Source organism: Citrus clementina, unplaced genomic scaffold (genome assembly GCF_000493195.1).
Source record: "Citrus clementina cultivar Clemenules unplaced genomic scaffold, Citrus_clementina_v1.0 scaffold_1, whole genome shotgun sequence".
NCBI lineage: Eukaryota > Viridiplantae > Streptophyta > Magnoliopsida > Sapindales > Rutaceae > Citrus > Citrus x clementina.
The window spans coordinates 403016-426093 of NW_006263303.1; the positions used below are offsets into that span (position 1 = coordinate 403016).

Here is a 23078-nt window from a genome sequence, read left to right on the forward strand (position 1 = left end):
GAAATATGCTAAGCTTAACATTAAATGCTGTGCTAAGCAATTAAATTTATTATTTCACTAATCTGAAACGCTTTTATGAACATGCAGTTATAGCATTCGCGTCGGTAATAGGTGGACCTATAGTAATTATGGTAGTATTTCATATCATCCGATATTTTTGGGAAAAGCAAAATCCTGCGGAAACAGAAACCCGAAATGCTGCATCTGCTGCTAAGCCTGAAGAGGACGTAGTTGAAGTAATATGGGAAGCTGGTCAAACTATGGAGAGATTCCTTCAAGAAATCGGAAGGGAGAAGCCGGTCAGGTTTACTTCTCTCCAGCTAAATAATTTTACAAGCAATTATTCAACTCGGTTAGGATTTGGAGGTTTCGGTGAAGTCTATAAAGGACAATTTCCTAATGGTGTGAAAATTGCAGTGAAGGTTCTTAATAGGAACCTAGGCAGAATTGCTGAAAAGCAATTCATGGCTGAAGTGGGAACTATTGGAAGAACTTATCATATAAATTTGGTTAGGCTTCATGGTTTTTGCCACGACCAACGCATGACTGCACTTGTTTATGAGTTCATGGAAAATGGTTCACTTGATGGGTATCTGTTTGGCAAGAAACGGGCACTAGAATGGGAGAAGTTGCACGAAATCGCTATAGGGACAGCGAAGGGTTTAGTTTACTTGCACGAAGAATGCCAACAGAGAATCATTCATTACGACATAAAGCCCGAAAATGTTCTCTTAGATGCAAACTTCTCTCCTAAGGTAGCAGATTTCGGGCTTGCAAAGCTTTGTGATAGGAACAGGACTCATGTTACAATTAGTGGATATAAGGGCACTCCTGGCTACTCTGCACCAGAATTTTTATCACGGAATTACCCAATTACACATAAATGTGATGTTTATAGCTTTGGAATGGTGTTATTTGAGATTGTTGGAAGGAGAAGAAATGCAATTGTTGGAGCCTCCGAGAGCCTTGATTGGTTTCCAAAATACGTGTGGGAAGAATATGAGAAAAGTGAATTGGGTGCAATGATACTGGCATGTGGGATTGAAGAGAAAGGCAAAGAGAAAGCAAAAAAACTGTGTATGGTGGCTTTGTGGTGTGTGCAAGACTCTCCTGCAGATAGGCCTCCAATGAGTGCCGTGGTCAAGATGCTGGAGGGAGTGGTGGAAGTTTTACCACCACCAAAACCATTTTGCTACTTGGACTTAAATAAGATGACGGGGTGGAAGTCACGTGAATCTAGTGATGGTTCAGATTCCTCTAATCAATCTCGCTGGTACAAGGAGACCACTCCAATAATGGCCAAGCATGAAATACAAATAGCTACTTGCTGATAATAACTAAGCTTGTGCCTTGTGCTCTCCATTCCATGAATTTTCCAATACTTGTATATATATATATTTTTTTTCAGTTTGTAAGCTAGTGCCTTGTGTTTTTCTTGTATCCTTAGTTTTGTCTGTCGTTGTAAATTGTAACTAAGCAGTATCAGAACCATAATTAGCAATGTCTTTGAAAATGGGAAAAGCATTAACAAGGCAACTTTTGCTGCTGCAGCATCTAAGCTCTCAAAAGCCAGGATCCAGGGGAAATACTCTCTCAAATAAACGAGTGCCTCACATGATTAGTAAATTGTACGAACTATGACTTTTTTCTGCTCAACTGATCTCCCAAAGTTTAATTACTGTTCAACTTCAAACTGATTTTGATTCTAATGTTAATTTCCCGATTTCTCCAATATTCTTGTCCTCAGACTGCCAACAATCTTTTCTCAAACTTGGAACACGGGTCACCATCACAAACTGGCGGGCGCTCTTGGTAAGCTCTTACACTTGTTAGAGAAAAAGAGAGCCTAATTTCGCAGCTGATTTAATTTTACATAATTTGCAGTTACAATTCTGGTACTGGCCATCTTAGCAATAATAGGCGCTGTAGCTTACTGTTTGGCAAAAATAATAAGTTCAAAAGACGTCAAAGGATTAGAACCTACAGTTCCCGAAGCATCCTTGAAAACTGTCCAAGATTTGAAGGATGGTGAACAGACAATGGAGAAATTCCTGCGAGATATTGCAAGGGAGAAGCCGGTTAGGTTCACAATTGAGCAGCTGTGTAGTTTCACAAATAATTATTCAACAAAGTTGGGTGCTGGAGGTTTTGGTGTAGTTTACAAAGGACAGTTTCCGAATGGGGTGAAAATTGCTGCGAAAATCCTGAAAACATGTTTAAACAAAAGAGTTGAAGCACAGTTTATGGCTGAAATAGGCACCATTGGCAGAACATATCACATAAATCTGGTCAGATTATATGGTTTCTGTTATGATCAAACAAAGGCAGCACTAGTATACGAGTTCATGGAAAATGGCTCACTGGATAAGTACTTATTCACCGATACAGAGGTGCTTAAATGGGAAAAACTGCTTGATATTGCTATTGGGACGGCCAGAGGTATTGCGTATTTACACGAAGAATGCAACCAAAGAATCATTCACTACGACATAAAACCCGCTAACATCCTTCTAGATGCGAAATTCTCGGCTAAGGTTGCTGATTTCGGGCTTGCGAAGCTGTGTAATCCTGAAAACACCCATGACTCTACGTCAGGCTACAGGGGGACTCCAGGTTATTCGGCACCCGAATTTTTATTGAGAAACTATCCTATTACGCAGAAATGTGACGTTTACAGCTTTGGAATGTTGTTATTTGAGATAATAGGAAGGAGAAAGAATGCTCAGGATTGTTCTTCGGATACCCTTGATTGGTTTCCAAAACAAGTGTGGGATGAGTATGAGAAAGGTGAGTTAGCAGCAAAGGTATTAGGCTGTGGGATAGAAGAAAATGACAGAGAGGAAGCTGAAAGAATGTCAATGGTGGCGTTGTGGTGTGTACAAGATTGTCCAGAGGCAAGGCCTCCAATGAGTGCTGTGGTAAAAATGCTAGAAGGGGGAGTTGAGATTGTAGCACCACCAAAACCATTTCGGTATTTGTATTCAATTGGGATGGATGCACTCAAATCACCATGTAGAATCGTCAATGGGTCAAGCCATCTAGCAAGCGAAGGAACTCAAGGACAAGGCGGTGAATCTTTTTGGTACCAAGAGTCCAGTCCCATTATAGCCAAGTATGGAGCCTCCGGATTTGCCGTTTCATCAAATTAAATGGAACAAGAATTGTATAAACACACGACATATTATCAATTAATGATTGTATCCATTATGCAATGATCTTAAATGAAGAAGATGTGAAATTGCAATAAATGAATCCGTGCAAGATGCTATAAATGGATGATCTTAGTTGGCCACGTCCAAGCTTTGTGACCGCGGTGCCTACTGATGTCAAACAAAATTAATTTGCAATTTTATTGTATTTATATAAATGTGAAATTAAAAAGAAAAATGACCTTTTCAGCCAACCATAGTGTACTCACGTTAACTTCTATTTCAAAATCACGCACGCCTTCCTTTTTTTAAACAGTTGTAACAATATAAGCATTAGGGGAGAAAAGAAAAAAAAAAAAAAAGGAGACAAAAATTCGATCTTCAGAGTTCTAGGACGAATCAAATCGTGCCACGTCAAATTATCTGATAACCACCGTTAACAACCGCTACTAACGGCACAAACAGATCAATAGACTCGTGTATCTTTAGCCTCTCCAGGTTCCAGCAACGAACTTCATTTTCATATTTTCGTTTCTCGCACCGCCAGCTACTGCCACGATGGCAAGCAGCATTTCGAGAACGCTGCGAGCTTCCGAGCCTCGATCCGGAGGCAAAATGGTTCGAGCCAGGCGAACCGGGGGTCCTAAAACTCCCTACGACAGGCCCCAGTCTCCTCCCAATTCCAGCCCCAACCCTCAAAACCCTAATTGGCTCTCCAGACTTATTTACTCGCCCACTCGCATGCTTGCTACCGGCGCTGGCAAACTCCTCTCTTCCGTCTTCACTAATGACGACTCCTCTTCTTCTTCCTCGTCAGATTCTGATTCAGGTTCTGTTTCCTCTGTTGCTTATGTTTAATTATTCCGAGTCAGCCTCATTTTTATCTTTTTGTGTGCAGTTTTACTCCTATTGTTTTAAAATTTTAACGCTGTTCTATGCAGTACTTTTCTTTTTTCCGTGAATAATGAAACTAATATTAAGAAATTATTTCCCTACTTCAAATTTATAGCAATGTTTCTTCAGCCTTTCTCGCATGCTTCTCAATTCTTCAAATTATATAAATCACTTCTATTTTTCAGAAGAGGATATTGATGATGAAGATGAAAATGATGCTACTGATACAATGAAAAAGGTAAATTGTCATCCTTTATGTTCTTTTATAACTCTGTTCGGACTCTTTGTTCTCTTTGAAATCACTGTCCAATGATTGTCATTGAGGTTAGCTTTTTCTAATTTGACATGTAGATATATAATGTTTTATTTGTGGTTATGTTAGAAGGGGACATTAGACATTATTGAGCACGTCAGGAGCCCACATCAACCCACCGTCGGGAAGAGTGAAACCAAGCGTCTAATAGAACAGCTTCTAGTGCAGGTGACTTTCTCGAGGTAATTGTGAATCCATAGCTTCTTTGTATCATAATTTGGACTTTTCATGGTTGTTGTTTTCATTGGATCCTTTTCTTTTTTCACCACTTGTTTGCTTTGTATTTTTCTGTTATAGTCAGTGGCTTTTTAAATTTCTGTGATATAGTGCAACTAGCTTGTGTTGGAATTTTTGTATCAGCATAGTTTTATTTGTTTTCAATCATATGAAAAGTTTCAAGTTTTGGCTCACTTGCTTCGATTCTGAGTTCAAGTTTAAAACCCTTTTGGATATTTGCTTTTATTTTAAATTGTTGCCACATTTCTATGAGAAAATATGAGTTGATTCCTCTTCCAAGTTTTTTGTCAACTATTTAATCACTTTTTATGTCTTTTGAAAATGATTTCACTCCATGATCTGAATGGCTGTTTATATTGGACCAGGGAAGAGTGCAATAGGCTGACAGGTATTATCAAATCAAGGGTTGTTGATAGCCCTGTCATTAGAGACACAGAGGATTGGAGATTAAGTGAACCACGAAACCGAACAATTGGCAGTGGTATTGCTTTGTAATAGTTCTACCAAAAACAAGGAAAAGTTTTGAAAATTGATCTGCTAAATTTGGATTATAACTGCTGCTACATTTGTATTTCAGATGTTGACATCCCTGATTACCGTTGTACAGCCATTATGGAGGCAAAAAAATGGTTAGAGGAGAAGAAATCAGGATCGAGTCCAAATTCAGAATTGGAACTTGGAACCTGCGCTTTGAACTCTGCTATGTCACCACATGTTAGTAATTGATTTTTATATTGTGTCAGCAGCAAACTTTATGGTTGCTTTCAGTCACTTCTAGTGTGGCCCTCATTACTAAACACTTTATTTTCTTATCTTGCTGCACTGTTAAGATTGTTAATCAACTTTTATATTTCCCATTTCTTTTTGTAATTTTTTCATTAAATGGCGCGACTAGACATCTTGAGTATTTTTTTTTTCACCTGTAAGAGATGCCAGAAATTTGTTTTCTGAAATTGACATTTCAGAATGTGATTTACTTTCCCTGCCTCCATAACATTTAATTTTGCGGTTCTTTGTTGGGGGGGGGAATGGATTTCATTTTTATTTATGTATTACTTCTTTGTGATACATTTGTATGACAACCATTGGGAGCTTCTTTTAGTGTGGGAAAATAAAAGGTTAATACCAATTTAGATTTAAAATGATTTGAGGCATGTATGCAAGGTGATGCCAGTTCTATATTCAAGGTTTGATTTTTTCTAATGCAGGTAAACGAAGGTGAATTAGGTTCTCCAGTAGATATGGCCAAATCGTATATGCAAACACGGCCTCCATGGGCATCTCCATCTGCAAACCATATTGAATGTGGATCACCATCACCAACAGGAATTCAGCTTTTTAAGGAAGAAACGCCATATTCAACTGGTTACACTTCTTTCACATCATCCAAGGTTTTTCTATTCTTTTCTTTTTTTTTAATGTATATTTTGTGGTTTCGTTCCATTTCTCTGTTGCGATGAATACAAATTAGCTCTGATGCTAAAGGCAACGAAGGCATTAGTTTCTCGTAGGATAAAATTTGGTTTGTAGCTTCTGTATGGGCTTCAGTTTCCAAGTTTCCAAAGAAATTCAGGATATTTGCTTCTTCTTTTTTCTTTGCATCTGATAGAAGGGGATGTTGGGTTAATAATTGTATCTTTGAGCTCTTTTTTAGAGAATTGCTGCTATGACAGCTTATATTGAAACTTTTTAGCTTTCTGTTTATAGGTCTCTTGTCTCTGTCATCTCATGCTGATCTTATTTTAGCAGATTTCTTGTCCACTTTTGCGAGTTCCGCATTCATTTTAATGCAGTTTTCTTAGTTTTCAATCAAAAAGAAAAAAATGATGTTGGTTTGACTTTGCTTGGTCCTTGTTCATGGTCAATGATGTATGTAAGTGAGTTTTTTGGGAGAATGATTTGGCATTATTCTAAAATTATGAAATGCAAATTGAGAGTTGGGAATTCATTAGCAAAGGTCAGGTTGGTGGCAAGTTAAGTTAAATTGACAGGAATACGCCTAAGATCTGATATAGTGATAGATGGTAGGGTAGAATATACTCTTTAAGGAAACCTGGCCATGATGAGACCAAAGCGCTGGACTGTTTCTTGAATTTGTTGAAATGAATTTGGCAGGGGGAACTGTGATGAGGTGTGTCGCAGTTACATTTGTTGCAAATTCATGGTAGATGCTGAATTATGTTTGAGGTGGATGTTTCAAAATATTCAACTGGAAGTCCTGTGTTTTGAGTACAGTTCTCCGATACGCTTCAAAATGTTGAACTTTTTATGCAACACAATATTCTTGATTGGGAAACTAAGAAAACGAAGAAGGGAAAAGGAAAAAGGCAAGATCTAAGGTTGTCTCTTCTATCCTGCATGCTGATTCTTTTTATTTTATTGTCTCTCCTGCAGATGAAAAAGGATTCCCCTGCCTCTGGTTCATGGAATATCTTGGAGGAAATACGAAAAGTGAGATCCAAAGCCACAGAAGAAATGCTTAGGACTCCACCTTCCTCAAAAATTGATTGGTCCTCATTTGCTCTAGAGAATAAGAGCATGAGTAATTCTTTAGTGGCTAGTGAGGCATTAACTAGTTTGAGAGACAAAGTGCACAGCTCTACAAAACCAGTAGCTGCATCTGTAAATGTGGCCACAGGCTTATCTACTTCATATGGCTTTCCAGGTGTGGTTTATTTTACTGTTTTAGGGGAAACTCTGTTGGTTATTCGTAATATCTGTTATGTGTAACAGGATGGATCACTTGATCTTGTTTAATATTTTAGGATGCTAGAAATTGAATTATAGATAACCTAATTCATTGAGCCTCATTTTTTGTCCCTTCAGTCACACAGGTGGTGCAGGATATGTTACCAAAAGGAGCTGTGCCACCAAATCCAGCTACTGCTGCTTCTGAACAAAATCAGGTACTGTAGATTGAATGAATACAAATTTCTTTTTCCTTCACATAATTTTTTACTTGTCTATATATGCGAATGCATGCTTTGTTTTAAGCATTTGATTTGTTGGTATTGTTTTTCACAAATGTTACAACTTGCTGACGTCAATTGCAAAAAAATTGCTCTTCATGAAGGCCTTGGAAGGCATTCAGTCCATGATGGGAACAACAGGTAATACTTTTAACCTTTTTACTAAAAGCAACATCATAGCACTTTGTCTGTATTTTTGTAGCCAAATAATTCTTAAATTCCGTGCATTTGAGTATTTCTTTCGTTTAATCTTTCTATCCGGGGGGAAGATTTTTTTTTGTTAAAGCATCTGGAATTACATGGAACTTACTTAGTCTGTTAGCTATCCGATAGCAAGTTGAACCTAATCATCTGAAATAATTGTTATTTTACATTATTTGTCAACTTTTTTTGTTAAGCTTTATGAGTCAAAGATTTAATTATTGTGATGCTCTTAAAGATTTTTTTAGTTTACAGTGGTTTTTTTTGTTAAGATTGCTCTCGAGCTTCTTGTTAGTGCTTCTATCCTGTCATGTGGTTGTGGTTTCCAGTAGCTAAATGTTATGTGCACTGTTTGTGGAGTTATAATGTCCCTTGTGTAGCTTAAATTAAATCAGCATAAATGGAAGACATAATTATATGTTATCTGAGATGTTAGGAAGGATTACAAGTATTATTGGATATAATCCATAAAGAAATTTCATTATGTGAGCAGAGCCTAGAATATTGCATTAGTGCATGAAGCTTCTCTTTTCCCCTTTTCTTTTTGGGGTTCAATTCTTACTTTCCAATAATTTTGTCCTTCGTTACCAAAATGTACTCGATTTGGGCTTGTGGGGTGGCGTCAAAGGGAGACTAAGCTCTGGACAAAGAGTTAAATCATTAGATGACATCAAGACAGCATCACAAAGGTCAGTCTCTTTCTCCCATTCACCAGTATAACCACCTTATTTAGGATAATTATCATCTCAATTTTTCCTTCTTGAAGTTTGTGTTGCATCAACTTTTAAGGTTTCTCAGTACCTAAACAAAATCGGTTGCTTATTTTGCTATAACGTGTTCTTGTATTAATTACTGGCAATATAGTGACCAAAAAAAGAGAAAAAAATTACTTGCAATATGCCAAAAATGACCAGTACTTTGGTAATGGGTAAAAGAACTTCTCTAGTTAATTGTCTAGAGTTCAATAAAAAATAAAAAATAATAATTAAAAAAATTAAAAAATGTATTACACAATAAGGGAAGAATTAAAAGAAGAAAGGATTGAAATAAAAAATATTCATCCAACTTATAAAGTCTTGCATCTCTGCTTATTACAGTGATGCTGATGCTGCCAACATTGATGGCCCTAAGGAAACTAATGGGAGTACTCATCCATTTGGCACTCTGGTGGGAGGAACTGCAGAAGGTAAGAATTCTAGACCAACCTGTATGTGGATGTACCGAAGCTTATAATTGTAGTTTTAAGCCGGGGTCAGGGTTAAGACAAAAATGAAGATGAAGTTTTGGGGATGTGGGTTTTACTCTAGTTTCTCTGTGTTCCCCTACTGTTGAAGGTTTAAAAGTGGTGTTGGCACTGAATGCAACTCCAGATTCGCTAAATAAACAAAAGTGTCCGACTTCAAAGGAACTGACTGGGAAAAGTGGTTCATTTGCTGTTAATGGTTTCCCTACTTCAGAATCTAGGTAAATGGTGGCTGACCCTGCTACTTTGGACATTTGGTCCCAATTTATGCAAATTGGATTTTAATAAACTTTTATGCTCTCCTTCAGCTTGTCCCCAGGACAGGATAGAGAACAAGACTCTAGGCCATCTAATGAGAATCATAATCCAGTTGCTTCTGGCCATGACGAAGTTCCTCTAAGTGCCCCTACGGGGGAGGTTGGTGAAAATTTGAGTGAAGCTTCAATTGATGTACCAGTAACGCATCAAAATGATAGCATCGCCACGTGCTCTCAAAACAGTTCCAGCATGCAGAAAGAAGGGCTGTCACAGGACCTGATTACACCAAGTACAAAACGCCGCAAGACCACTGGTGCTGCTGAGGAGCAACAGGGAAAGAAACCGAGTAGATACAATCGACGGGGCAAGGGACGGGGTAAATAATATGGAAATTGTATTCGATGGTAGTGTAAAATTAATTGTAAGCTAGTTCAGAGAAAAGGAGAGCATCTATCTGTTGTAGTGAAGTTGGTAATTTCATGGAGTCAGGATTTTGTTTTCCCTTCATTTGTTGCATTATTCACTTTTCAGGAGATTTAGGTTTTAAATTTCTAGTGTAGAAAACGATTTTGAAGCTTTTGTAAGCCAATTTGGTACTTTTGGTCCGTGTAGAAGAAGCACCACTGTATTAATTTATGAGATGAGATGGTTGGTATTAGTTTGTCAAGAAATGTCAGTCCTTGATTGTGTTTATTCTTTCTTCAATCTCAATTTCAACCTGGATCTCGTCCCAGCAGTTTCTCGACTCGATTGTCGCAACATTATTAGACCTCTCTTCATCAGTACCAAATTGAAGGGTGACTTTATTATTATCATTATTTATAATAATAAAATACATTAGATTAGAGTATGAGTTTTTATCTATTAGTTTGTTGTTCCTTACTCTTAAGGCTACTACTTACCATTAATGAGCCAGCTTTAACTTTATTATTATTATTATTATTTAATAAGGAACATTAATTTACCAAAATTGCAATTTTGACCTTTGCTTTCTGACTGGTACTGCTCTGTAATTATAAACGATGTGAAGCAGTAGCCTAACGGTAAAAGTATTACAACAAGTCGTTTGTTGCAGTACGACGTGTCGGTGTGCAAAGGGGGAATGAATAAAAGCAGAGTTGAGTTATTAAGAGAAGTGAGGAATGAAAAAGAATATATATACAGAAATTAGAATATATATATATATATATAGAAATTAGAATTGTTGTTGGTGTTGTTGGTGTTCGTCTTGTTTGTTGTTCCAGACAGTGTAGGGTGTAGGCAGAGAGGGAGAGAAAACAACATAGTATCGATGGACTCGTCAATAGCGCAAAAGACATGGGAACTGGAAAACAACATAGTATCGATGGAGACACCGCCGACAAACTCAACAGCCGACACGTCAGCATCGGACGCGATTTTCTTCTACGACGAAGGGGCGCAGACCAAGTTCCAGCAAGAGAAGCCCTGGGTCAATGACCCTCACTACTTCAAGCGCGTGAAGATCTCCGCACTCGCCCTCCTCAAGATGGTCGTCCATGCGCGATCCGGTGGGACCATCGAGGTCATGGGCCTTATGCAAGGCAAAACCGACGGCGACGCCATCATTGTCATGGACGCCTTTGCTTTGCCCGTTGAAGGTACCGAAACCAGGGTTAATGCTCAGGCCGATGCTTATGAATATATGGTCGATTATTCCCAAACCAACAAACAGGTTACTATTTAATTTCTTTCTTTTCTTTTCTTTTCTTTTCATTATTTTAAATTTTCAATCTTGGAATAAAACCCAAAATTAACTAAATCATTTCTTCAAAATTAGAAATTGGCCATAGACATTGTTTGGATTATGAGCAAATGGCCAAATAAGAATACAATTCAATAAACCCTAATTATTTCATTTTTTTAAAAAAAATAATATTGTGTATTAGCTGAATTATTGGTAGTTTTTTTTTAAAAAAATGATTTAGTTGTCCTTTTTCTTTCTATCAAATACTGGGCAGTTGTATATGTGATTCATACAAAGAATGCTTTGTTGTACAGGCCGGACGTCTGGAGAATGCTGTTGGGTGGTACCATTCACATCCTGGCTATGGATGCTGGCTTTCGGGTATTGATGTTTCAACTCAAATGCTTAATCAGCAGTTTCAGGAGCCATTTTTGGCTGTTGTGATTGATCCTACTAGGACTGTTTCTGCTGGGAAAGTTGAGATTGGAGCTTTCAGGACGTATCCTGAAGGATACAAGCCTCCGGATGAACCCATCTCTGAGTATCAGACCATTCCTTTGAATAAGATTGAAGACTTTGGTGTGCATTGTAAACAGGTTATTATGCTGCTCATTGTATCTTCATTTAGGTGTTTGCATAATTCGCTGTTGGCTAACTCTGCATGTATATTTGCTTTTTGCAGTATTATTCATTGGATATTACTTATTTTAAGTCCTCTCTTGATTGCCATCTTTTGGATCTGCTGTGGAACAAGTACTGGGTGAATACTCTTTCATCTTCGCCTTTGCTTGGTAATGGGGACTATGTTGCAGGACAAATTTCGGATTTAGGTAATCTTTTTGTTATCAATTTTATTTATATGACTTTTTATCAATTTCTATTGTTGTCGTTATTTCAAATTGGCAGAATTGCATATAGGTAGTTAAATTGCTTGAGGTTAGTCTTCGATTGCAGTATGGATGATCATGCTTATATGATTAACTGAAAGGTTTTTCCTATTGTTTGCTGAGATGATCTTTTTTTTTTTTTTCTTTCCCCCATCTTGAAGCTGAAAAGCTGGAGCAAGCTGAGAATCAATTGTCTCACTCTCGCTATGGGCCCTTAATAGCACCCCCTCCAAGAAGGAAGGAGGTAACTGTCATTTTTCTATCTGCATAATGTCTTGTTTGATTTGAGTGTTTCAGCCTTGGCCTTAAGGTACTGTGGGTTCGGTCTGCTAAATGTCTCATAGATGATATGTAGCTACAATAATTGATTTTTAGAATTTTTTATTTATATGTAATCCCTTTTAGCCTCTGTATGTTGCTGTCCATCCACTGCCTATTACTATCAACAAAATATGAGTGGACATGCCAAATTCATGGGCATACTGTTGTCGTGGGGCTTTTATGATTTCCATCATTTACAATTACAAGTGGGCATGTGGAGCCTCCTATTTTGTTCTATTAAGAGGGTGAGAAAGTTACTCTCTTCATGGTATTTAGAATCTTTGAAAATGACTTTCTGGTATCCTTACCTGTACCCTCTAGAAATTTAAAGCTTTAAAACATTAAAAGTGGCTCATAATAGGCTCACAATTGTTTGAACACATCCATATTCATAGTTTGACTTTGGTATTATATCCATCCTGGTCTACTTGACTAGTTTTGATTATGTCTCATAAATAGAAATTGATGAAGATTTGCAAATCATTTTGGATGTTGTCCATTCAAGTAAATTTTGATTTACTAGATGGTTGAGATTCTATGTGCATTTCATTTGGCTACCATCATTCTTGGGCAAAAACAAATGTAACTGACTAATCTCAGGAGGAAATTTGTTCTTGTTCAGATGAGTTATATACTTTTAACTTTTTCCTGACATGAGCATTTCTATTGAAACTTTATTTTCAGTTGGTTAGCTTTTCCTCTTATGGCTCTGATAGAATCCATGATTTTATTGATTAAAGCCATCTAGGTTAGGACCAATCATGTAGCTGACAAAAGGTTTACTCATGCAGTACGTATAATTTCAAATCGAGGTTAGGGCTGATCATTTTCTAGTGAACTAAAGCTATCTTTCCAAGCTATTTGGAATAAACAATTTTTTAAGCAAAACTACCTATAAAGTGGAAGATTGTAGCAAAGATGTAGAAAACATTGGGGGGTAAAAGCAACAGTAGATCAATTTCTTGAATATATATATATATATCTAATAAGGGATCCCTTAAGTTATTTTGGCCTGTGGTGTATTGGAATACTAGTAGGTGAGTGCTTGTTGAGTGATATTCTCATCTCTGCTATTGCTTGCTAAGAAGTGCTGCTATAAAGTGATTTAATATCACTTGAATTCATCAAAATATGCTTATGTAGCATCTGGTTTTACCTTTTTGGAGTTTATATTCTTTTTCTTCATACTTACCCCCTTCGTCACTCTGCTAGTCCTGGTATTTTTTTTTTAATATGAATTTCCAATATATGAATAGCAGGAGGATTCACAGCTTGCTAAGATCACTCGTGACAGTGCGAAGATAACTGTTGAGCAGGTTCATGGTCTAATGTCACAGGTGATTGCCTTTGCATTTTATTTAGATCTTTTTCCTTATATAGTATGAACAGTTTAGCTATTTTAACTAGTTTTGGTTGGGAACTTTGTTCTTTGTTGACTTTAACATTTCTTTTTCCTTGTGGGCTTAGGTTATCAAAGACATCCTTTTCAATTCTGTTCGACAATCCACCAAGACTCACGCTGGGCCATCTGACCCTGAACCTATGATTGAATCCTGATTTTTGCAACTTAATGGTGCAGCAAGAAAGTAGAAGCCTTTGCCTTCCATGCTCCCTCCACCTGCCAGACCAAGATTTTTATTTCAAAATTCATTACAACGAATCTCAGGCTGAGACTGCCAAAGTTTTGTTACCTTCTGCCCTAATGTAAATCCTTGTTGCATTCATAGTGGATCTATTACGGAATTCCAGTTTTTGCACTATTTGGTATTTGTAAGTTGGAAAATTAGACAACGTTAATCGTCATTAGAGACCCCATATTTGCCCCGTAATATTATTTAGATATGAAACCTAAGGACAATGGTTGTCGAGTGCCTGGTTTATTTTATTGTCTGTCCAAATCAAATACGAATCAAGGAAGAATTGTAAATTCTTTGGGCATCCGACTCAAAACTGTCACTCAGGAGGACTTGGTTTGATCTCATCTTTAGCCTAAATGAACGCTCTTGCTTTAGCTCGCTTGGCAATTGAAATATCAACCAATTTATTTCCCTTAAGAGCCAGAAGCAAATGCATGCATGCATACAACAAAATTACAAATAGCATGATTGCAAGTGATGGTCTCGTCTTGGAACCTCAATTGAATAATAGGTGCAGCTAATTAATTACCCGTGTCCGTCATGTTTTGTCTTAGAGAGAATAAGATAGTGATGCCTCGTAATAAAATGGAGAGGGAATCAGATGGTGATTCCTACTCTTATATTAAAAACATCTATTTTTTCTATTATTCTCTCAAAATTTTTTTGTTGCTAACACCTAACTTGTCACACATAATAGATCATTAATTAAGGGTTAAGAATAAAAATTTGAAGGTTGAACATCGAAAAAAAAAAATTAAAAGGTTTTCAACAGAAAATAAGTGAAAAGTGTTATACACCAAACATCATTGTGCAAGCCAGCAGCACCAGAGTATTTAGATAGATGGGGGACGAGATAACTAGAAAAATCAAGTAATAACAAAACCCGTACAGAGGGAGAAAAGGACAGCATATTTTGCACAAGCGATCCCATCACGTGCAATGCAAGCAAGCAAAACCCTTGTGAGTCTCTTTCTTTTATAGGTATTTCAGATTACAATTGATATTAAATGCCAAAATCTTGAGAACCTTTGAAAGAGGCTCCATCCTTATCACCACCACCACCAGTCCATCACCATCAAAGTATACAACCCACCAAAGAGAGAAGCCCATAAAATATAAAAAAAAAAAAATGCTTTACCAAATCTACCACTTTTTATCTTTAAGAGAGTCTTTTTGTGACCTCTCTTACATAGCGTGCCTTCCAGTGACTCTCTCTCTCCACCATTTGTTGGGTTGGCTTAGATTCCTATAAGATAACACAAAAAGGGATGACTTCACAAGGAAATGGTCCTCTTCATATTGGCCTTTGGCTCTTTGATTTGTAGTTTTGATTTCGAAGCATCACTTGTGACGATATCACATGGTGCTAAACCTCCACCACATTTTTCTTATTTCTTTTAGCAAGTTTTTTGCGCTTCCTTTCTCTAGTCTAAGCTTAATACTTACCCTAACATGTGACACAACTTCAATAGCTCAATGGCTTGCTGCACTCTCAGGATATATGACACCTGGCGTGCCCCGACGGGCTATCGACATTTTTACTTTTAATATTTCACATGTTAATTCATGTGACTCTCCTTAAGTCTCCTCTTTGATCAATTGTCACGATTGGGTTCATTCATGTGAGCAATCTTTGCTTTCATGTCACGCCACAAAGAAAAAGGGCATCAAATGCGGTTTCTGAAGCTGTTACAAGGTCAGAACTAAGGATCTGCGGACCCCATAATAAAAGATTGCTGGTCCATCGTCACTTTAATTCCATTTCTTCCAAGCACTCACAGAGGCCTGCAGGCTACCAGGTCTTTTCAAAGCATGAATGATGGTGCTGAAAACTCTGCCAATATTTTTTAAAAAATATACCGTCATTTATTTAAGCAGTGAGTCGTGTTGGATACTTTAAGATGCATATCCGAGAGACTAAACAATATTGTTTTATAATGTAAGAAAGTATTAAACAACTATAACTAAACATCGCTCTGTATCCTCAAATCTGTAATAATAAGTAATAAAATTTGTTCTATTTGTAATAACCATTCTCAAATTATGAACCAAACCATCGCTCTGTATCCTCAAATTCTGTTTTTCTGGTCCCCAAGCAGAGTGGCATGGCATGGAAAGTGATAAGAAACTTCACGAATATAATATATAATGCCCTGACCACTTGGTGAGTGGCTCTCTGTTTCATCCCCATCATCTAAATTCTCCAAGAGGTTTATGACCACGAATTTCACCGTTTTTCGGAACTTCATCTCCATTGTCTATTCGCTCGAGTAGAAATTCCATTTCCTTTTTCTTTTACACTTATTATTTTTTTAAAAAAATTTGGGAGCTAATTTTCGGATTATATTCGTCGACTATGTCTATCCTCATTGTGCTAATCCCTTCTGACGTTGATATAATTAATTATGCCCTAAGAGTTTGATCGTGTAGTTTTTAAATAATTTTTTTTAGTTGGTCATACAAATGTGAATCATAAGAAGATAGGGGCCAAAAATATAAATTAAAAAAAAAAAACCAATATTGACAATTTTTTTATTTTAATAACAATAAATTTAGAATGTAATTGTTGGGGGAAAAAAAGAACTTAACATTGAAAGTTTTAAACTATTTATAATGCTAAATAAAGGGTTTAATTGGCAAAGGCATTCGAAATCAAATCAATTTTATTGCCATTAACATTGTATTTATAAATTGAGAATAACCGCAATAAAATGTTGGATAGTACAATGTTTTCAACACTATCAATATCCATTGAAAAATTAAATATAATATGACATGTAAATGCTCTCAAAATTCTTATTTGTGTAATTAAAATTTTGTTTGCTAATATTAAGGTGCTGTAACTTAAAAGTTATCGTTGTGGTTATAACATAAAAGTTATTAGTGTATTGTCAATATAACTTTTAATCAAATTTTTAACAAAAATGATGATAATATTATGAATATGTTATCATATAAATACTAGATCAAATCGATTTAGTTTCCAAACTAAAGAATTATAAGGTGTTTACCAAAAAAATAAAAAATTTGATGATGTAAGTATACCCTTGAACAGGTTGACTGAGGTACAAAAAACTCTCACTTTCTGTTTCTTCGAATAGTGAGTCATTGAGAATCCTTCCATGTTTTTGTGACCTAAGAATCTTAATGAGCTGTTGATTAGTAGTATAATAGTACAAGATAGAGCACTACCAAAAAGCATCGGTGCTTATAAACTTGGAGGCTATGGATAATATAGAGACTCATCATTAGTAGCAATTATTCTCAAGGCACCTCTTCTCTCCGCATCTCTTTCTTCTTCAACTTCAACTCTATAAATGTTTCTTCTTCAATAATAATAATAATAATAATAATCATAATAATAATCATGTAAGCATATTGTTTGTATTTAATATCTTTTACGGATCCACAAACTTTTTTTTTTTTTTAATGATAAAAAGTGACGAAAGTGTGGTCCCCATACCGAATATTGCCGTTCTCTATATTTGTTAAGAAAAGTCGAAGAAAGAAAATATTTCATTATCCATAATTTCCTATTATAGCTAAGAAACTACCCTTCCAAACACATTTTCCATTTCATTATTTTTCACTTCTTTTTCCCTTTTTTTTTTTTTTTTTTTGGATTTTTTCAAATGGCTCAAGTGGGTCAAAATGTCCTCTCAAATGACCGACCCTGAAGTAGACGGTGGGTGCGAAAGAACCAAAATCATGGACCATTATTGATTTAATTCCTTTATATTATTGACTAACAAATCCTAACCGATTAAGAGGGATCTGTGAGTGGGAATATATTGCCTAACCTTGATTTTTTCAGTTGAAAAAAATCGCATCGTATGCCATTTTCTTTCAACTACAGCCACTACACTTGTGCCTCCTAATAATACATATCCAAATTGCTAGAGGAAAGGTCAAAATAGAAACAAACTCAAAATTCGCTAACCAAAATATATATATGTATATTTTTAAAATATTCTGATACTAACTTGTAGAGTTGTAGTTTGTTTTTTTTTTCACAAATAGAAGTAATATAAATATTCTAATTCAAAGCACACGTGCCGGTATGCAAATTCTTTTTATACTTTTTTTTTGTGAAAGCCATTCGGTATCCTGCAACCGCATTGGGTTCTGACTAATCCGAATTCGGGGTGTAGTCACGGTTAAGGTTCTTTACCCCTTCCAAATGACGTGTTTAGTGGGGATCGAACTCGAGAACTCTTCCCACAAACTCAGCCTATGCTGCCAACTGAGTCACAACCATTTGGACTTTTTATATGTTTTTCAATTCCTTATTTAAAAAAAAAAAAGAAAGGAATTGGTAAAGTCAATCTCGTATTAGAAAGCTTTCGTGTGCCCTTTTAAGTCTAAAATGGCTATATTATAGAACTAGTATTAAATAGGGTTCATTGACTTTAACCCATTTGTGTGGGAAACGATTAAATTCCGAAAATTGCTTTTTCAAAATTGTCCATTCATCGCTACCGGCGATATTTGAGGGTCTTTGCATTTATATTTGCGGGTGTGGAAACATGACGAGAGATCGATATGAATAATCCCATAGGGCAAGGCAACACAGGATAAGATGTTGACACTTTGAATACAATTTTTGAAGCAGTCATGTTTAAAATTAAAAATTAAACAAGTATTGAAAAATTATTAGTTGTTTCATTGACCTATGACTCGGCTGTTTGAATATGAGATCATACGAGTTGCAATATGTTAGGTATATTTTTATTTATTGAAGATTGTACGTAAGTTTGCATACTAATCAATTCACATTAAAACTCAAAATGGGTCCAAGTAATGAACCTTGTAAATGATCATGTGAATTTCCATTTGTAGTTTGAAGCAATAACAATTTTTCGTCTTCATTTAGTTAATGAATTTGCTTAAGGATCATCTTGATATTCAAAATATTCCATAATGTGTTGTCCACATAATGTATACTATTCTAATCGCATTGGTAGGTACAAGTGTACTATTTCTAATGAAGCATAATTGCATCCACAATTAATCTCCCTTTAATTCTTGTCAAAATTATAAGTTTAGCATTAAAAGGAAAAAAAAAAAATTGAGTACATCATGACGCTATTTGGTATAACGCTCATTTTCTAACTTAAAAAGATATATTATCTATACTATTATAAAAAGTTGGTGTAAAAGACAAAATTTGAGTGTAAAAACCAAAAAAAAGGAAAAAAGAATTTTCCAAGGAAGAGTAGGCAGGCACATTTTCTCATTCTTCGTACCAAAGTTGCATATATATATATATTAATAATTAAAGCCTTGTAAATTCATTTAAAAACAAAGAAAACGAACGTGGCAGACTTTGACGACGAAATCGAACGGCCTCAGCGTAAAGGTTCGTTTTCGTAATCAAGTCAGCACACGCGTCGCCATATGATTGGTTGGAATAGTCGTGTGTTAATAAGGGCCTATCAAGATGGCCGACCCCCTTTTTTTTTTTCCCCGTAGTGGGTCCCGCCAAATTGGCAAGTCAAGTTTGGCTCTTGGTACTTCTGAAATCTTTAACTGTTTAACACCACAAAACGCAAAAGCATTTATTCACTTGAAAAGCGCATACATTTATACGCTCCACGCCATTTTGTTCTCTTTTTTTTTTTTCCAAAGCACGAATGGATGGTCCCTTCGTTGTCCATCTGAAAGAAAGGGCATTGATACCAAAGAGGAAAAGGAAAAATTATTAGTAAACTTATGTAATTAATTACAGAATTAGGATTCATTCATTATCTGATTATATTCTGAGTAAATAACTCAATTATTGATTAATAGTTAATAAATAAAAAAAATAAAAAAAAGTTGAATTTTACTCATTCACTACCACTACAAGACATATAACAAAAAAATCTTAAAAAACTAAAAAAAAAAAAATCAAATCATAAGAGGATTATTTTTCTTAATTACATAATTTATTTTAATGATTGATGTCATTACGTTATGATATTTATGGAGATTGATTTCATCTTGTTAAATGTATGAATTGGACAACACACCGCATTTAACAACTACCGAATAATCTTTAGATGCAACCGAGCCTTAGTTGTAGAAAATAGTTGAAAATTAAATGTACATACATTTTCAGTCCTTGTCACCATTATTATACGACATATATGACACTTTTAATTTTGCCTGATGTTTCAAAAATGTTTAAATTTTTTTTTTTTAAAAAAAATGGATTGATAAAAATCAATAGTAGGACCAAAATACGACATTTCCACCCTCCCGAAAAATATTAATTTTTTATGATTTTATTTCAATCCTCAAATGACTAACATCACTGCACTGTAAATATACTCACCCGAAGATCAACGTCAAATAAATAAAAGAAATTAGAAACCAAGAAGGATCAAAAGTTGATCAAAACACAGTTGTACGGTCAAGACTGATATTGTACTTGCAATGAGAATTAAAAACTCGAAGCAACATGTTTATTGCGCAGAAAAAAAATCCAATCAATAGGAAACGGTTGTATGGAAAGCTACGGTGGTTGTGGGACACAAGATGACAAACCCTCCCATTTGAGAATTGCAAATTTCCCTACCTCCACTGACACGTAATCGTTTTGGAAACTCGAAATTGTAGTTGTTTATGGTTTTTATTTTTTAAATATTGAAGGATTGACATAACATACGGAAAGATTTTTGCGCTTTTATTTCTGCTATGCTCGCTCTAAAAGTGCTCCCTATGTCGCGTCACTTGCACGCTCCGTCTACTCTCTTGACTCCGTTTTGAGTTTTTTACTTGGGTAATTTTTAAAAACCTCCCATGAGGTTTGGGCTTGTTGCAAGTAGATGGCGAGAATCTGTTTATTTATAAAAAAACTCCCTATTGTCAGTTAATTTTAACATTGACCGTTAGTTGACTGTGCAAAGACAATATTACCCTTAACAATAGTTTGTAGACTGACATAACAAAAAAAAAAACTAAAATTGTTGGCGCGAAAAGCACAAATTCTATTTTTTGACAATTTTATCCTTGTCAATTCCAAAGATTTACAATATCATAGGTAAAGATTATAACTATTTCATTTTCAAGTTTTTAATTTTATCTTTCTTGTAGGAACTTTAAGGAAATATCAATAATTTAAAAAGGATTTTTTAAGTTTTTAATTTTATCTTTTTTGTAGGAACTTTAAGAAAATATCAATAATTTAAAGAGGGTAAAATAGCCAATAATTTTGATTTTTTTTTAGTTATTTCCGTCTACAAACTATTGTTAAGGGTAATATTGTCTTTGTACAGTCAACTAACGGTTAATGTTAAAATCAACTGACGGTAGAAGATTTTTTACAAATAAACAAATTCTCGTCATCTACTTGCAACAAGTCCAAACCTCATGGGAGATTTTTAAAAATTACCCTTTTTTACTTTTAAGATTCTCTTTCCACCTTGGTCGAGGTTCTTGATCCTTTTAAGTTTTGACAATTGGGAATTTCATTTAAATTAATACCTCTTTTTTTTTTTTTTACATTATTGAAATAATGCTGTTCTTTACTAAGTTTATGTCCTATTACGTAACATAAAATATTTTACTAAATAATTAATCAATACTCACAAACTCTTGAACTCCACGTTTAGGTCCCATTGCCTTAGTGGCTGCAGATGAAACCAATAGCTATGACCTCTAATTTATACAAACTATCTGAGCTATCATTTAAGAACAAAATAAATTTTCCTTAATGCACTCATTTCATAGCATTAGGAAGGATCTTATACTAACACGAGTCTGTTCAACTTTGAAAAATCACATTACAAATTTAGTAGTGAATTAATACTAATTCATATCAGGAAACCATTTTGGCTGCAAGTTTAACGTGACGTCTGGCTTACGAATGGGTGGAGTGGAGCGGCATTTTGGCTTATGAATGGTTGAATTAGAACTTGGTCGGCCCTAACACGCCAAGTAAAAGCTTCCAAGTCATTTTTGTTCTTCTTGTATTGGAAAAAATAATAATTTGTGCAGCTATGCCAACTACCACAAAGAGAGGTAATTTTGTGTCATCAACCATCATCAAGAAAGCAAATAGCCAAATATCATTTGTACATACAATGTATAACATTTTAAGGCACGTGGTCAAGCTTTGTGGGTAACCTAATAAAGCCATAACGGTAGAGTTCACAATTTCAATTTTCTCACAACTTCTGCCTATTTACATTTAATTGAGCCACCAATTAATGTTGGATTATAATCATCTCATAATTTAAATTCTCGTCAATTTTTTAAAATTTTATATTATGTGTCATTTATTGACAGTGAATGGATTGGATTTGACCTTTTTTTTATTTATTAACTATTAATCTCCAGTTGAATTTTTGCTCAATACAATATTAGATAATGGGAGAACGCTGATCCATTAATGTTAAGGAGCTATAAAGCATTCCGAACATAAGAAATTAATTACCTCCAAATACTTAGTCACGTAGCATGCTAACAGCTAGTCTAGGGTGGGCAAAAAGGTTAGGGCCGACCCAAGCCCACCCTGCCCATACCCTTGGACTTTTTGTCTATCCTTATAAATTGGTGCTTGCAGGTCATCTGCTCATAGATTATATTCTCTTAGTCTGTGGGTGTCCTTGGAGATCAACAAACTACTTCCTCACCAAATAAGTTCGATATCAACGCAGAGATCTAGTATCTAAACGCTAACTGACTCGACCTAATTTCGATGTTAACACCGAGATCATTAAATAATGAGATTGTTTAAATATAACAAACGTACAATTTTGTCTCATATTAATTTGATTCAAATATATCCCATTACCAGTAACACGTCATATAACAAAAAAGTACCTTGCAAAATCAAGATGCATTAACCTTTAAAAAAAGTTAAAAGGAAAAAGATTCAACCTGGAATGGCAAAACATATATAGATGTATATATATTTTTCTGTTCCGAAATTTTAAAGTACGGTAAAGTCCATGAAAATTTTAAAACTGCACAGTTTTAAAGTCTTATGCAATTAACACTTTAAAATCGTAAGGTTTTAAAACTTTCCCAAACTTCTTCATACTTTAAAATCCTGAATTGAAAAATTTCTCTCTCTCTCTCTCTCTCTCTCTCTCTCTCTCTCTCTCTCTCTCTCTATATATATATATATATATATATATATATATCTATATATATATCTATATACATTATATAAACAAATTAACCACAAATCTGCAACATTAATTTTTTGGGGTTGGGGGGGGGGGGGGGGGGGAAAACAAACATATTTAAAATTTTCTTTTGGGTTTTCCAATTTTG

General features: G+C 35.3%; 4 protein-coding genes across 7 annotated transcripts; all 4 read left to right on the plus strand.

The window, feature by feature from the left end:
- The first annotated feature begins 239 nt into the window (after window positions 1–239).
- Window positions 240–1331, plus strand: LOC18053872 (rust resistance kinase Lr10). Its single transcript, XM_006450091.2, has one exon. It carries the CDS (start codon window positions 261–263, stop codon window positions 1329–1331), a length of 1071 nt encoding a protein of 356 aa, XP_006450154.2. The 5' UTR covers window positions 240–260.
- Window positions 1332–2039: 708 nt separating this feature from the next.
- On the plus strand, window positions 2040–3149 carry LOC18053873 (rust resistance kinase Lr10). The gene has a single exon (XM_006450092.2). The coding sequence runs from the start codon at window positions 2040–2042 to the stop codon at window positions 3147–3149; it is 1110 nt and encodes a 369-aa protein (XP_006450155.2).
- A 343-nt stretch (window positions 3150–3492) lies between these two features.
- On the plus strand, window positions 3493–9957 carry LOC18053874 (protein KAKU4). 3 transcript variants are annotated; one of them, XM_006450097.2, is made up of 13 exons: window positions 3493–3978; window positions 4229–4281; window positions 4426–4538; window positions 4959–5074; window positions 5171–5307; window positions 5802–5984; window positions 6988–7258; window positions 7420–7499; window positions 7667–7703; window positions 8392–8452; window positions 8861–8949; window positions 9098–9227; window positions 9315–9957. In XM_006450097.2, exons 1-13 carry the CDS (start codon window positions 3708–3710, stop codon window positions 9646–9648), a joined length of 1875 nt encoding a protein of 624 aa, XP_006450160.1. In that variant the 5' UTR covers window positions 3493–3707; the 3' UTR covers window positions 9649–9957. The 3 variants fall into 3 exon arrangements, with proteins under 3 accessions (XP_006450160.1, XP_006450162.1, XP_024033213.1); XM_006450099.2 differs by having other exon boundaries at window positions 9134–9227; XM_024177445.1 differs by having other exon boundaries at window positions 3537–3978; window positions 4429–4538.
- A 474-nt stretch (window positions 9958–10431) lies between these two features.
- Window positions 10432–14104, plus strand: LOC18053875 (COP9 signalosome complex subunit 5a). Of its 2 annotated transcripts, none has more exons than XM_006450101.2 (6): window positions 10432–10957; window positions 11284–11565; window positions 11652–11799; window positions 12018–12100; window positions 13434–13514; window positions 13645–14104. In XM_006450101.2, the coding sequence occupies exons 1-6, from the start codon at window positions 10556–10558 to the stop codon at window positions 13732–13734; spliced, it is 1086 nt and encodes a 361-aa protein (XP_006450164.1). In that variant the 5' UTR covers window positions 10432–10555; the 3' UTR covers window positions 13735–14104. The 2 variants fall into 2 exon arrangements, with proteins under 2 accessions (XP_006450164.1, XP_006450165.1); XM_006450102.2 differs by having other exon boundaries at window positions 13437–13514.
- Window positions 14105–23078: the final 8974 nt, after the last annotated feature.